The following is a 17174-nucleotide window of genomic DNA, read 5'->3' on the forward strand; positions in this document are numbered from 1 at the left end:
AGATGATTTCCAAAGAGCTAAGAAATAAAAAGTGTATCTAAAAGGAGTGAAGATTCTTCCATGACAGCAGACTGATAAAGACACGTGCATGATGCAGTTCAGCAGTGGGATGTGTATGTTTACCATCTGCTTTTGAGGAGCTTCTTCGTCATATTTATATCTCTCTCTCTCGTTATCAGTTTCTTCAACATCACGCATTATCTCAACCTCTAGATGAGCCTTGACGTCAGCCTCCGTATTAAGGTCGCGACCCCTCAAACCCGCTGACACATTGGGATTCCCTGACCTGACAAAGAAGTGGGTTACACAGATGTGTTGAGCTACACATATTCAGTATCACACAACATGTTTCATGATAAGAAGCTCTTGCCTTTAGCACTATAATAATGCAATCCTCAGATAACTACACCCTGTTATTCATACGTCACGTGGCCTGTTCGTCTTGTTCAATTCACTGGCGGTTTTCTACAGTTTACGACATTAAACTTCAGACTGAAGCTCTTTAGTGTCCATAAATCTTCTGGATGCTTTCTCAGACTGAAATGATCTCGATGAATTATTCTTCTAGGGGCGTACATTTCATCTAACAGTTGGGAGGGATAATAAACATAAAATTTTTCAAAAGCAATTTCTGAAGTGGACACAGATAATGCAACAAAAATTGTATTTGTGAGGATTTGTATACACAGAGGAAACCCTTACTATTGCCAAATCTGTGCCAAATTAGACAACTTCAAGCTGTTGTGCACGCGCCGAGACAGCGCTCGTGTAGACATTACTATCCCTCACAGTGTTGTAGAGTCTGCGGTTTCCTCTTGGATTTGGGCTACTTCATCACTGCTGCCACAGGCTGTTTTTCATGTCTGCGGGTGGAAGCGACCGCAATAACGTGTATTTTAGCCCCTGGAAGGTGATTTTTACCGGGGGACCCCCTTGAAACACGGTTAGCTCGTGTTAGTTTTGAGTAGCAATTGGGCGTGTTTTGGTGTAAAAAACCTGGCAACCCTTCTGTCAAGCAGGTGCTATTATTATTGCTAACATTGTATCTCATCGAAAAATACATATATATTGGTATCATCTGGATTAAAGAGAAAAAAAACCAATTCATCTGATGTTTACGTGAATCAAATAGCCTTGACAGCCGTGGAGCTCCACAACTATTGACTTTGTCCTCTCTCACAGGACGTGTGTGTGTGTGTGTGTGTGTGTGTGTCTGTGTCTGTGTGTGTGTAGGTGATGTAAAAGAGCAAAGCGGGCATTTGGACCGAAGCACTGTGAGGCAATGCATCTTTACCCCGTTTGTGTTATTTTACTACCTACACAATTATTTAAAGTATAAAACATTGTTATTTACGATACACAGCATGGTTTTTCGTCATATTTTTAAGGGGGCCGACCCTCAGATAGGTATCTTTTGAAAACCCTTGGTTTTTTTTTTCATTCTACAGTCCTGTGTCTTACAAATATGCTTCAAATCTCCAATGAAATAAGGTTTGTAAGCTCCTCGAGCTGAGACACCCAACAGATAAGAGAAAAGGTTGATTATAAATAAATTTTATTCATTTAAAACAGCTTGCTGAGGATAAACGTGGACTATTCTGCACAGAAATAGCTGGTGAGATGGACATTACTCATCATTAACAGGCTGTTAATTGCTGTCTTTGTGTGGTCACGACAGGTCAGTGTATTTCTGTCCTTACAATCTTACAAATGCTCTTCTGTGTGTGAGTTTGAGTGAAGCGCTGGCTCTGTGGACCTCTGTAAGCCTCCATCTGTCTGGTTGGCCGCCGGCCCTTGTTTTTCTGCTGACTGCTGGCTCTTCAGCGCCTCTCCAGCAAACATCTTGTGTTTTTCTGCTGACGCAGAGACACGGTCGAGTCTGAGGGGAGACCTGCCATTGTCTGCGCTCGCTGACCCCTGATTGGCCCTGACACCAGAGGTGAACGTGAGTCACGTGACCAACCAGACGCCTGTTCTCCTGATGAACAGAGACACAATCCAGCGCCTGTTAAAGAGCAAGTCACTGGCACCTCAAGGAATATGATATTTACTTATTTATATATATATATATTTTTTTTTTTTAAGAAATGTATACTTTATTCTGCAAGGACACATTGATCAGAAGTGACATAATGTTACAAAATTATAGAATGTTTTGTTTCGAATAAATGCTGTTCTTTAGAACTTTCTATTCATCAAAGAATCCTAAAATTCTAACTGCATCATGGATTCCACATTTCATTTTACAAAATAACAGTTATTTTACATTTTAATAATATTTCACTGTTTTTACTGTGTTTTTAATTAAATGAATGGCAACCTTTGTATAAAAGAAGAGATTTCTTTCATTAAAGCATTAAATGTACCGACCCCCGTTGGATTTTGGGGTTATCTGACAGGCTTTGTGAGTTTCAATAGTTACATTTAGCAAATTAAAACTAGAGCTGCATACATATTTGGATATTTAGGAAAGTGTATTTAGTGATGAGAGTTTTGAACATCATTTTGCATGGGCTCACAAACACAAACACACACACACACATGCACACACACACACACACACATATATAATACAGTCTCTCTTTGTCTCACTCTCTTACCGTAAACGTGATCAGGCCTCAGGCAGATCTCTCTCACAAGGAGGATCAGCTTACATTATTATTACTGGCTCGTACCCATGTCAACCTAAACACACACACACACACAGTACACATAAACACACACATACGATTGATAGTGTTGTTACTGACTATAGTCAATAGTGATAAAACACATTTCTAAAGAATAAAGGAACATATGGTTTTGTGTAAAAATGATGGAAAATAGGGCCAAAGCAGGCGTTTGGAGACCTGCTGCCCTTCATCTGAATAAAACAAACATTCAGCCAGAGAACTGCATGTACCAGCCACCCGCGAACCAGGTAAACAACAACAGCTCACTGACCTTGGCCTCATAACACACACACACACACACACACACACACAGGTTCATCCATCTGTGTGGGATTTTTCATGATGATTCTGCCACTGCTGTGCCAGCGTCCTCATGGCACAGTGCCACACACACACACACACACACACGTACACATGGCCCCCTCCATCAGTTTTACCGTAAACATCCCACCGCCCCTGCAAGAGTACCACAATTCATGTCAATGTCACAACAGCCTGAGAAAGTCACACACTTCTCCAGAAGCACACGTAAATTAAAAACAGCAACACTGAGCGCAGCTGACTTTGATTTCAGATCTGCACCACACTGTGCAAAAACACTGCATATTACAACAGACATTTATAAAAAATGCAAAACAATGAATTAATTGTTAAGCAAATATTTTATAAAATGTATTAATCATTTTAAAATGTTGTTTTATATCTAATAAATATGTGTAATATTTACATTTTACGAAATGTTTTTATTTCATATTTAACAGAAACATTCATAAATAAAATGTAATAATAACCATGTTTATTTATATTAATATTAATAAATGTATTAATAAATTTTTTTAAATGGTTCCAAATATTAATGAATAATATCATTATTCATGCTAAACGTTCATTTAATGAATGATTTTAAATAAATTGTTTAAAATTTTTGTAAATATTATAATTGTTATTAATAAATGTTTTATTCATATTAATAATCATAGGTATTAATAATATTTTTTTATATCATAAAATGTAACAAAAACAGGATAGATAATAGATTTCATTAATCATATTTATTAACTTAATAATAAATATATAGATTAATATATATTCTAAATGTTTTACATAAATACTCTTTATAAAATCTAATGTTATGCATTTAGCAGTTAATAATGTTAATGTTATATTTAATCATTTATTACAAGATAATAAGTTAATTCCCTGCTGATAATCCTGCGTGTGATCCTTATTAACATTCATAAATACTATCAAAACATTCATTTTTATAAACATATAAATACATTGTATAAATGCATTTATGTATTTAAATACACTATACAATGCAATGCCAAAAGTAATAACTTATTAAAATAATAATTAAATACATGGAGAATTGTGTGTGTGATTATTTGAAGGTCAGCGGTTGTCTCCAGAGTAAAACAGTCTCTCTCTCTGTCTCTGGATCCCAAGAGCTTTGATAAAGCATGATCTCATGATCTCAGGACAGACGGGACAGGTTTCATCAGCTCTCCAGCTGAACACAGGTGCATGGAAATGAACAGCAGGACATCTCTGAACTACCTGAGAAGACCAAGACGATCAAATGTCTCTCTGATTCATGTCAATGTACTGCCCTCGCAGTTTAATATGACTTTCACACAAACTCAAAAAGCCTTAAAGCGACTGACTCGGACTCCATTTCTGTCTGTGAAAACATGATATTCCCTCAAAGTGACTAGAGTACAAACAACATGCTGCTAAAATTACTGCCTTACCTTACATTATTTACATACTTTAGAATCATTAATGGCTCACGTTAAATGTGTAATTATGGAACATCATTATATTATCATTGTAGCATCACTATTCTATATCTGTGAAGCTCTAGAGCCACGGTGGTTTGTGAAACAAAGCCTCTAATTTGACTGAAGAACCTGAATTTTGAGTCGAAACGAGGAATAACTTATTGACCTGGTTTAGAGACTGGCGTTTAAACTGATTATTGACTATTATTATACTATACTATAATATATATACATATATTCTGTATGTTTAAGTCTATCTGGGATTCAGTATGTGTTATTTTGTCATTGTGGATTTCTGTAGTGTTTGTTTAGCAGGTGTTTCTCGAGACTCGGTAGTCCAGATAAAGTGGGCGGGGCAACTCTCGCTCCCTCCGAGAGGAACTCCACGTCACGATGCCCATATTTGAACTGTACACTTCCTACAGGAAGCGGGTGTCTGAGGGTCCCGGCGAGCAGTTAATGCTTGCAGTCTGTCTCTTGCACATTCAGCAAGATTAGAATTAACCGCTAGATTTTGATCTCCAATGCTGTTACGTAATCTGACGTTTTCTAGACAGTTAGCCTATGCGACAAGAGAAAACATCATAAAAAATACAGTAGCTTAAAAGATATGCCAAAATTTGCTTTTATAGAAAACTATTTTAAGCGATCGAAAAAAAAAATCATATTTATTTAATGTCATTTCTTCTGTTAGCTACATTTTGTGTTTATGCTATAACTTGTCGGCGCATCAAAATCACATTAATCCCGAAAACAACATAAAAAAACTTAAAAAAATAATAAAATAAAAAATAAAAACACACACACACACACCAACAGAAGTCCAGCTATAAGCCTACCTGATAAATCCAATGTTAGAGGCACTAACATTTTAGCAGAAATGATATCAGACTAGATATTTATTAGAATATGTCCCTAAACCGTTTCTATAATGATGTTCGCTTCGCCCTCGGGCTTGTTTACCGTCCCAGCAGTTCCCGACAATGACGTCGTGACGCGAGTGACGTAGCCACCGTGGGGGCGTGGCCAGCTGTCACTGCTAAGAGCGCTTATAAAAACGAATCGGTATCCCGATCCACACGAACACAAGCGCAACAGAGCAAATCAAACCAGCATCGTTCCCAAAACAGCGTTCCCTTTCCACAGACGGGCTCTTTGAACGATTCGCGGCTCGAGAGCGTTTCCTTACTGCTGCCGCGTTATTCTTTACATCTTTGGGACTCCGGTTCATTCAAGAGGAGCATCCACACGGAGTGCACCGGGACGGGACGCTGTCACCGTCCTCCGCGCAGTTTCTGAACGCGTTTACACTTGAAATAAAGCGGACTTGAACTGTCAGCCACATTAGGTGAGAAGCCGATATTTTATACTATTCTGTTCCAGAAGAACTCTATGAGTACAAAAATGGAGCAGCCGTTTTATCACGACGACTCGTTTCTGCTGGGTTACGGTCACAACGACGCGGCACTGCACGACTATAAACTCCAGAAACAGAGCATGAACCTGAACCTGAGCGAGCCCTACCGGAGCCTCAAATCGGACCTGTATCAGATGAGCAGCGCCGATATGGGCTCGCTCAAACTCGCCTCTCCGGAGCTGGAGAGGCTCATCATCCAGAACAGCAACGGGGTCCTGACGACGCCCACCCCGGGACAGTGCCTCTACGGGCGGGGGATCACCGACGAGCAGGAGGGCTTCGCGGAGGGCTTCGTCAAGGCTCTGGATGATCTCCACAAGATGAACCAGATGCCTCCGCCCAACGTGTCGATTGGAGCCGGCGGCGTGACGACGTGCTCGACGACCGCGTCCGTGTTTGGCTCCTCCCTGCAGTCTGAGCCTCCCATTTACACGACGCTGAACGCGTACTGCCCAGCGCCCAGCCACCCGTCCGCCACCATCAGCTACCTGCCGCCGCACGTACAGCACAACCAACACCCGGAAAACGCGCACGCGTTCCAGCACTCCGGCGTCCTCCAGCAGCGCTTCGTGCCTCTGAAAGAGGAGCCACAGACCGTTCCCGACATGCACAGCAGCGACGGCTCGCCACCCATGTCTCCCATCGACATGGAGAACCAGGAACGCATCAAGGCGGAGCGCAAGAAACTCCGGAACCGACTGGCGGCCACCAAATGCCGCCGGCGCAAGCTGGAGCGCATCGCGCGTCTGGAGGAGAAGGTGAAGGTGCTAAAGTCCGACAACGCCGGGCTGTCCAACACCGCCTCCGCCCTGCGGGACCAGGTGGCCCAGCTCAAACAGAAGGTCCTGAGACACATGAACAGCGGCTGTCAGCTGATGCTCACCAGTAAGATGGAAGCGTTTTAAACGCGGCCGGACTCTGAACTCATCAGAAATATTATAACACTGGAAATCGTTTATGTTCTACGACTGAACGGAACTCAAAAGCCCTCGAATGAGGCGTTTTGGACACGTTCTGGGTTCCGCGTTAAACGAGCGAGCCCGCGCACGGAGCAGAGAACGGACTCTGAGCCCCGGAGACCCCGACGGGTGCCGAGAGAGAAGTGTAGGCCAGTCGCCGCCGCAGTATCAATAACGTGTCGGTGTTTTCTGATCATGATCATCTATCTGTGTAGCTGTTTGATCATGTGAGCGCATCTGATATTGTCGTGCATTTTCCTGAACTCATAAGTTATTGTTCTAGTCAGGTTGACCCTGACACTATGTTAACGATGTCACATGTTTACAATGTCTTTTGTTTTTTAATGTGTACTATGTTTAAGTAAAGATTTTGAAATATAACTTCCGAGTGTGTGTCTCGTTCATTCGTGTTGTTCTTATCTCAGTTTCAGACTCTTATGTAACTCTCACTGTTCCTCGAAGTCCACGTGTGGTTCACCCACAAAACGTTATGAAAACAGAGGTTTTAATGAATAATTATGATGATGTTAATGTACACGGCTTGTAGGATAATCAGCCGGTTTTTTTCTGTGGGTTGTGTATTGATTAGCGCTTCCTGCGTTTGCGCGTGCACACGAGGGACTCTAGGCCTTTCCTGCTGACGTCAGCAGCACATCCATATATGGTCGGTTTTGTGCCTCGTACGTCACTCCCCGCCCACAGGCCCCGGTGGAGTAGATTCACCGCTCCAGGATCAGCGGGGCTGGAGAGCGCGAGGGGCTTTCCGAGGTTGGACAAGAGTCAAGACCACTTGTGAGGATGTGGGATGATGTGTGTGTGTGTGTGTGTGTGTGTGTGTTTCCAGAGAGCTCAGTGGGTTGAACGGTTACGATGATGCTTCTGATAATGATCGAAACTTATCTTTCACAATATATCCAGAAACATTTGATTTAATATATAAACATATATATATATATATATATATATATATATATATATATATATATATATATTGTAGCCGATATATAGATAGTCAAACTAAAAATGATTGAGACAATTATATTTATGGTAGGAAATTTACGAAATATCTTCATGGAACATGATATTAATATCCTAAAGAATTTTGACACCCATAAATGCAGTGATGGTTATTTCTGCAAATATAGGCCTATACGTGCTACTTATGACTGGTTTTGTGGTCCAGGGTCACACACACACACATATATACCACACACAGTCAAACCAAAAATTATTCAGAAACCATATATCATTTCAGATATTTTTTACTAGTGGGTGCAGGGCACATTTATGTAACGGGATAGCAAAATAAAGATAAATCTTGACATATTATACTCCAAAATACTTCATACAGGACTAACAGTAAATATATATATAAATGGGAACAAAATATATTCAGACACTTTGAACTGATCATCATCTAATTGTATACTTAAATTTAACAGCTGCCAGTTATTCAATGTTATTCATTTCATAACTTTTTATCAAAGTTATCTGAGATTATCAAGATGAATATATGACACAGTTTAACTATGAGCTTTGTCATATTTTATTACTATTTTCTAAAGTATAACAAATAAACTATGATAATGTGAGAAATCTTGAAGGTGTCTGAATAAATTTTGGTTTGACATACATACAGTCAAACCAAAATTTTATCAGACACCTTCAAAATTTCTCACATTATTATAGCTTATTTGTTTATTATAAATAAACATATACATACATACACACACATACATACACAAAAACATTAATTAACTTTATGCAGAGATATAAGAGGTCAAAAAGAGGTTGGAAAACTACACCTTCTACATCAGATATAAGGTTTAATAATTAAATATGTAAAGAGATCAGATTCAGTAAGTCTGAATTTCAATGCATCTGTGAGCTAAATATGAAGGTATGTGACTGTTGAAAAACCTAAATATGTTACATAGACCAATTTAAACATAAAAGACAGAAACTCATTAGCAAATTATTATATTCTGGTTAAAATTCCTTCCTTCCTTCATTCATTCATTCAATTATTTTTCTTTCAGCTGAATGTTACTTGTATTTTAGTCTAATTATAATGGAAAACTTAATCCTTTGCCGTATAAATTATTTTCCATACACTTCTGCCATATGTACATAAACTGAATAACCACTGATAAGCTACTTCTAAACATTGTAGAAACATATTTTTTCTGTTAAGTTGCTCTGCAATGAGTTGTATGGTAAAAAGCACTATACAAATACAATTGAATTGAAATTGAATTAGCAGAACAATCTGCTCCCAATTCATGTGTGTTTTGGAGCGTAGAGTGTCTTCGGGAGATAAAATAATATTTTGGGAAGTAACTGTGACCTCTGGAATGACTGGACCGGAGGCGTGCACGGCAGGGGCGCGCGTAGGTGGTGGACGCGCATGAGAACGCGCCTGGCGCTGGAATGAAGAGCGTCAGCATGAAAATATGTCGAACATTCTGAATAAATTACCTCAATATCCAATCCATTTATAAAACAACACTAAAAATAAAACAGTGATCATAAAAAAATAAAAAAACAAAACAGGCATATCAACTGGTCTTGATTACGCCAAAACCCGAAGCAGGCTCTGAAACGTGTGGGACGTTTGTTTTTGTGCAGCTCGCTGGAAAATGGGAGCGGGGTTTTTTTACACGGTGAGAAAGGCCCACTCGGGTCCACCTGTCACAGACGTCAGTGATGTCACCCACCTGCGTGTTTTTCTGCTCGCTCTCGAGGTGGAAATCAGAGCAGCCACTTCAAAGGGCTGGAAGCAGGCGCGCGCACGCGCACACGGGCTCGGCTTGTTTTGGAGATTTTAAAGGTGCATCTCACCGTTAATCGTTTCATCTGACACATCAACATGTGACACTCTTAGTTTCATGAGTGTTTCTAATGGAAACACCTCCTCTCTCATTTAAATGGACTTATTCCGTACTAATGTTTGCTGACGTTCACATGAGCTTCAGCAAATAACCCTGTTTATCATTTACTGCGAGCGGAACAAGTTAAATTCGTCCAAATGTGCGAGACTTGGCCTTCCTATGGGAAGCAAACAACTATAAGAATATCAATGGGCAGTAAATAGTATTTGCACTAGTAGCTATTCAAACCAGTATGTTTACGATAGTAAAATAATGTGATATTACTGCAATATAATGGACTGTTTTACATTACTAGAAGAGACTCTCAATTTACAACCCTTACGAAAATTAACCAAAGGTTTATTATAGTAAAAGTGTGGGTCTAGTAACCAGATTTTTTTTCTAATTATTAGACTTTTATTATTATTGTTTTTTTATTGCCGTATTTATTACCATTTGTATAACCACAGTTTTACAACAAATACCATGGTTAAAGTATGTATAGTCTAGCAAAACTATGGTTATTTTATGGTTATCATATTCTTTATAAAACCATTGTTAATTTACATAACTCATGCTCTTACCTTAAAAAAATAAGAATAATAGGAGCAGTTTTTTGTCAATGGAGTTTATGTGATTCTTTACATGAAAGAAAGATTAAACTTCTTCAGGTCGGTGTTTCGACTTCAATAGTGTACGCGTTTCTAAAGACCTTCACAAGACTTTCTCATGGCTGTTTATTTTTAACTCTATATTTTTGTGAGTGAGTTAACCTGAAACTGTTTCTCTTTTGTTATGTTTTTCACAGTGAAGGTGAGTTTAGTTATTTTGGTTTTACGCTTCTCTCTCGTTTCCCCTTTTCAGTTAAATTGACAGCAGAAAGGCTCAGCGGCCTGCAAAGAGCAGCGCTCATGAATGAGTCAAAGCTCATTCAGAGAAGTTTCACAACATAACCTGTGTGTGTTATTTTTATCCTGCCTTTGAGATGAGTTTCAGAGCCTGGTGGAACATTTACTCCTCATACGTCCTCTGCTCTGCATGTAGTGGACAAGAGAGGCTTTTTAACCCCTGACAGACTGTCAGACGCAGCACACACACACACACACACACACAGGAGAAACATCAGTGACTGGTGACAACAAAACGTTGGCTCATCTTCTCCGTCACATACAGTTTTTGCACATTTCATCTCTCTCTCTCCCACTCACACACTCATGATCTCATGAATATTCCTTCGTGTCCCTTCCAAAACCGAAAGATGAACGCTGAGGCTCAAATTGTGACACTTTCCGTCAAACGCCCACCGACACACATCGTGCTCTCCAGTATCTGCTCTGACTCTTTTCGACGCCTCAGATCAGGGTGTTTGACTTACCTGTGGGTCAAAGCAGGGGTCAGGTACAAGCATTTCATGAAAATTAATATTAGATAAATCATACAGCTGTTCAGTGTGGTCCATAGACAATCAGTGTTTCAAGAAAGATGATGTTAAAGCTTTATTAGGCCGGCTCAATCACTCCTGTGTTGATATTCTGGACACTTTATAATTTTTTGGATTAGTGGATACATATTACCACGATTTAAATGTTAGATATTGTTTATTTTTATAATCATTGCACCTGACCTGCAAATCTTTTACTGATTTCCCGTCTTGATGAATGAGCCGACATCAGTGTTGTTAATGTTAACTAAAGCTATAATGATTAGAGATCGATTCAGTAACTTAACAAAAAGCCCTGTTAAACAGTTACCAACTGACTGAAATAAAACCTAAATTTAGACCTAAATGAAGACTATTATGGCTAAGAAATGAAATAACAATAAAACATCAAGAGTTTCATCTTATTTTTATCTCATGTGGGCCATAGTTGATGTTGTGCTTATATAAGTGGATCAAAAGATGTTAAAGGTCAAACCTGGTTTAACTCATCATGACTTCAGCATAAAACACAAAAGAACTAAAACAAAACAAAACTCTGATTCACTTTAATATTGATTCATAGCGCCATCTAACGGTACAAGAGCCGTAAAACTATCAAACATGGCCTTTTTTAGAGAGGAGGCTAATAATAAAGGAATTTTTTTTTTTTTTTTTTTACCAGAGGCCTTGGTATTTTTGTCATTATTTGTAAGTGAACTTCTATAAGCCTACTCCCATTAAAACAGATGTTAGTGTAATTTAACAGCGAAAAGTTCCCTGTCCTACAGTGACAATGTTAACAAAGCCTCACACCTGATTAATATGATGCTGGAAGCTAAATCTGACAGGAAGCACTTTTCGCTGTTAAATTACACTAACATCTGTTTTAATGGGAGTAGGCTTATAGAAGTTCACTAACAAATAATGACAAAAATACCAAGGCCTCTGAAAAAAAAAAAAACCTTTATAAGAACTATTACAGAAGAATAAAATGAAATAACAAGTGTACAATTGCTCTGCATTAAATCCATTCAAACCAGTTCAATCCTTGCTGATGATATTCTTTTGTTAAATGCCTGCAGTAATGACGAGCAAAACATCACGTCATCATTGTGTACGAAACAGCGCCACCGCGAGGAATAATGACGCATTGCATTTGTTACGTCATCAGATATGTAGCCTACATATACTTACACATTTACACACCTCGTGTCTCTAGGGACTCTATAGTCTTAAGTTCAATAATTTATTGTAAGTTTGGCTGTATATAAACACCAAATGATAAGACTTCATTACACTGCTTTAAAAAGAACAAATCATTAAAAGAACAAACAAATTACAATTTTATTGATTCATGAATTGGAGACATGTACGATCAGAATAAAAACACATTTGTTTACGTACTGCAGCCACAGAATAGCAGAACATCAGATCGCTCACAGTGACGCATTAACATCATTAATCATACAAATATAACCCGCCAAAACAGTCAATAGTAGCCTATAGGCCTACACTCGTTCTATAGTCAAACTTATTTTACTGTATCCTCTCATTTCTTCTTTACAGACTAGGATAGGCCTAGGTTTTCACTAACAAAGTCATTACGCCAAAAAATAACACTGTTCTGACATCACCAGTGTAATTGTGACATTACAGATTATGAGATAGTAGAGCATATTATCACCAAATATCACAGTTATAGAAACAATTGACAACAGCAAGATTTAAGTTTAAAGCGAGTCAAAAAAAATCCCATAATAATGTTATGATGTGCTTTCATGTAGTGAGCAATTACACTGAATAAACGGTTGAAACCCATTTTACTGACGAAATGTGACGCAATTCGGAAACACTTTACAATAACCCTTGTTGGCATTATTTAATACATTAAGATGTGTGAAGATTAGCCAAATATTGTTACACTAAAAAACACCTATTATCCATTACTGGTGAACCAGTGTGTGCAATGTCATCATCTTCAAAGCGAGAATCTGTCTATTGCCTTGGTTTGCCAGGACTGCATAACAAAACCAGCCTGATTACTACTTTAAACTCCAATCAGGACAAAACTGACCGAACAATGGGGAAAAATAGCTGGAAAACCACAGACTTGGCAACAAAAAAAGCGCGGGAACAAAGTGAACTAGGTGCTAAATTTGTATGGGGCAATCGTTCGCCTTCACTAGACTTTCTTGATTTTGGATTCCTATTAAAAATGACGTGAGAAAATTTCACGTTTAATTTATGTTGTTACTTAATTTCTTTGCACTTGTTACTAACCATTTTTTTGTTTCTACACCTTTTTGTTTTGTTCAAGTGCAGTACATGTTAGCCTACCACACTTCTTTAGCACGGACTAGCAAACACTATTTTTATTACAGCATTTATTCATCTTTGTTAATGTTTAATATTCATGTCATTTCACAGTGCAACAATGTTAACAGCTACTTCTGCTTTCGAAACTAATGTTTAAATGAACATTAAATGAACGAATGCTGTAGAAATGTTCGTTCATGTTTATTAAAGAATGTTAACAACGGAAATCTTATTGTAAAGTCTTCTTCAGACCTAAATCCAACTGTTGATGTTACCCTAAACAGGTCAAAATAAGCAGAACTTGATGTCACAGAAGTAGCTGTTTTGTTGACTGTGTTAAAGAGAAAATACTGTAGGAACCTCACTGTAAACTGAACTGATAAAGTACTCATGAACAAACACCCGTCAGATCTAGAGCACAGTCTCCTAGAAGCCGCTCCCGCTGCCCTCCATGTCTCCGGTGAGCACGGAGCGCTTGTGCAGCACGGCGTTGTTCCTCCGGGCCGGTGTCTGGGGCCCTGCGGGGGGGCAGGGGGCTCTGTACTGAGGCAGCCCACTCTTGGTGGTGTCCAGTTCTTCAGCGTCTCCTTCCTGGACCCTCAGAGCGGCGATCACCTCTCGATCAGACGGGCTGAGGGTCAGACAGCCGCAGCTATGGCCTTCAACACCGTCTTCCTCCCCGGGGTCGTCTTCCACCGTCATGAAAGCGTCTCCCCAAAGACTCTCGCACAGGTCTCGGCCGTGTTGGTACATCTGAACAACAAACACAGATGCAAGTGAGAACACAATACTTCTCAAACCCTAGATCCAACCTGACTAATGCTGCTATAGTTGCCTCTTGTGGCAATGCTAGGAATGCACTATATGTAACCCAGGTATATTCCCCTCAAAGTTAAATAAAAAGTATTTAGGACTCTTAATAATAATGTTTATTGGGTACTGAATTCATAGTTCTTTAAAATTTGTATATGGGCATCTACCCCTTTAAGAGCATCGTTTGTGTTATAGTTTGGTTGTAATGTACATGTGAAAAACGTGGGTTTTACTAACAAGTTAGTTTTGTCCTTTATTCATTGGTGAATAATTGTTTAAGCCCGCCTGATATCTACGTAATGTGAAGTATGATTGGTTCTTGAGAGTGGAGGGGAAAAGGAGAGGAGAAGAGAGAAAGCGAACGGAACAGGTGTGTGTCAAAGCGCGCCGTTGAATGTGTGAGAGAATCGCGATTAATCCGGATAGGATTGATTGATTTTATTTTTTTTTGAGCAACAGAAAGTATTGAAATACTTTAATAGCAGTATTTGTTTTGTTTTCCAAAAGTTCGCTGAATGCTGAGTTAACGTTCTGTTTGTCAGTACACTTGTGTGAGTTCCAGACGAGTTAGTGCTTACTACAAACGAAATAGTGACTGAGTAGCTGAATACTAAGGTGAACTTTTAATATCAACGTGAATAACGGTGATAAGGAGAAGTTTAGCGACTGGACATCCAGGTAGCGCCCTGAATTACCGAGAGATTCAGGGTTCCCCTGGCAACGAGGGATCGCGAGGTTCGTCAGGACGTGCATATCAGTGAGAACCGAAGAATTAAAGTTTCCTAACAAGGGAGGACTCTTCACTACGGTTAAGGTATCCCAGTTTAATATTTATTTGGCTCTTCGGAGTGAAGCGGCCAATTATCTTTTTGTTTTGCGGCCACAACGCACGCGAGCAACGGTTACAGGCCTGCAACGAGGGGTGAGCGTGATTGGGTGTGTATGTGTGTGTGTGTGGGCCCACGTGAGTTAATGTGTTTATCTGTCAAATTATAACTGCTGCTTTATTTGCAATGAGGGGTTTGATTTATTAATATTCCTTTTCTGTTAAAGGGAAGTTTCTTATATTCTACATGTAAATAGATGGGCATTTAAAACCGTGTAAGAACCATATTGAGAGACATTTGACTTATTATTTGGTAAAAAGAGTCATACTCAACAGTTAACTTTTAATATTCCTCTGTAGATTGACATACAATTGTGAAAGTACATTTATCTGAGATTGTGTATCATTTAATATTCTAACTGCCCAATTGTGCTCATTTAAAAAGAGGCAGTTAATTGTAGTTTACTTTTTATTTATACTGCCTTTTGTTTCATATTTTCTATTTTTCATTTAAATTCATATTTGTTTTAATAAACATTGTAATCTTTTACTTGAAGTGATTTCATCGAGCTTCACTAATTGGTTGAGTGGAAGTTTCATCTGAGTATTCCTATTGTGTTAATTTATATTCACATAAAAAAGTCAGGGTTATAGCTACACATAGGGAATACTGTTTGTGCTGAAGGGTGTTAAGAGAGTTCCCTTATAATTAGTCGAGAGACTGCAAAGTTTGAACCCGAGTACCCGCCTTAAGAGCTCAAGTATGTCATTACTGAGAGGGAAGAGGGTGCTACATAAAGTGGTGGCCCGTACGGGGATTTTCTTTTTTTTTTTCTAACACCCTAGTTTAATAGTTAAACCATAAACACCCTTAATTTAGTTCTATTCTAATTTTGCATGCAGTGATGGATTCGAGTGGAAACCCGGAGCTCAGAGCAGAACTTATTTCATGGTGCAAAGAGGCTGTGGTGGATGAAACGCATGCCATTTTGCTGGTAGGGGTTTCTGCTGAAGCTGATGTGACCTATATTGAGGATGTAGTACAGACTGTGAAAGCTTGGGGAAGGGTACGTGTAAGAGCTACCAAAACAGGTGTTAGCTCTAATACTTTAAAAGTATTATGTGAGTGTAGGGAAGCTGTGAACCCATTGACTGCTCCACCAGTATTGTTGCCTGATGGGGGGGAGATCCATGGAGGGTGGTAATAGTTCAGGAGTGTGATCCCTCTCCTGCAAAGTTTACTGAAAAGCTGACAATGTTTCTCGCTAAAGAAGGGAAGTCTATGCAGGATTTGCAATCCTTGGTTTCTCCTTTCAGTCACAGTGCTGGTTCTCCTGAGTCAATCATCAGGGCTGTGGGGGATCTGTTGGACAAAACGGGCAGACAAACCACTGACAGTAGTGCATATAGACGGTTACGTACATTTTCTGGTTCTGTTCCAACACCGACAGGAGAAGAAAATATGGAGAACTGGATGGACCAAGCTCGCATGATGATCACAGAGTGTGAGTGCTCTGAGAAAGAGAAAAGAAGAAGAATTGTGGAGAGCTTAAAGGGGCCTGCTCTTGATATTGTCAAAGCCGTGAGATTTTCTAGTCCTGATGCTGATGCTCTACAATATCTAGAAGCTTTAGAAAGTACTTTTGGAACCTCTGAATCAGGCGAAGATTTGTATTTTGCTTTCCGTCTTCTCCGCCAGTGTCGTGGTGAAGCTATGTCTGATTTCCTCCGCAGAGTAGAGAAATCATTAACTAAAGTGGTACAAAGAGGTGGACTGTCCCCACAGATGGTAGATAGAGTGAGAGTAGAGCAATTGATTAGAGGAGCAGTAGAGTCAGATCTGATGCTTCTACAGTTAAGGCTGCGAGAGAGAAAAATGCAACCACCTACCTTCTTAGCTCTGTTAAATGAGATCCGAGAAGCAGAAGAGAGTGAAGCCGCCAGACAGAAAATCAGAACTACTGTAAAGACAGTACAGAGTCAGGAACAAAAACTCAGCTTTGCAGTGTTAAGTGAGTTAAGAGCAGAGATCCAGGCCTTGAAAACCCGATTAAGTGATGAATCTCCAAAAATGTCAAATGCTCACAGGATGCTGGA

The 17174-nt window shown here is 39.4% G+C and overlaps 1 protein-coding gene and 1 long non-coding RNA gene across 2 annotated transcripts; one reads left to right on the top strand and one right to left on the bottom strand.

The window, feature by feature from the left end:
• Nucleotides 1-1558: 1558 nt before the first annotated feature.
• LOC113067849 (uncharacterized) lies at nucleotides 1559-5718 on the bottom strand. Its single transcript, XR_003279449.1, has 3 exons — nucleotides 5296-5718; nucleotides 2601-2685; nucleotides 1559-1978 (listed from the first exon to the last, which is right to left on the bottom strand). It is a non-coding gene; the product is annotated as an uncharacterized LOC113067849 (long non-coding RNA).
• An 84-nt stretch (nucleotides 5719-5802) lies between these two features.
• Nucleotides 5803-7213, top strand: LOC113067848 (transcription factor jun-B-like). Its single transcript, XM_026240338.1, has one exon. The coding sequence runs from the start codon at nucleotides 5849-5851 to the stop codon at nucleotides 6776-6778; it is 930 nt and encodes a 309-aa protein (XP_026096123.1). The 5' UTR covers nucleotides 5803-5848; the 3' UTR covers nucleotides 6779-7213.
• Nucleotides 7214-17174: the final 9961 nt, after the last annotated feature.

The sequence above is a fragment of the Carassius auratus genome, linkage group LG28B (genome assembly GCF_003368295.1).
Source record: "Carassius auratus strain Wakin linkage group LG28B, ASM336829v1, whole genome shotgun sequence".
In the NCBI taxonomy this organism is placed as follows: Eukaryota; Metazoa; Chordata; class Actinopteri; order Cypriniformes; family Cyprinidae; genus Carassius; species Carassius auratus.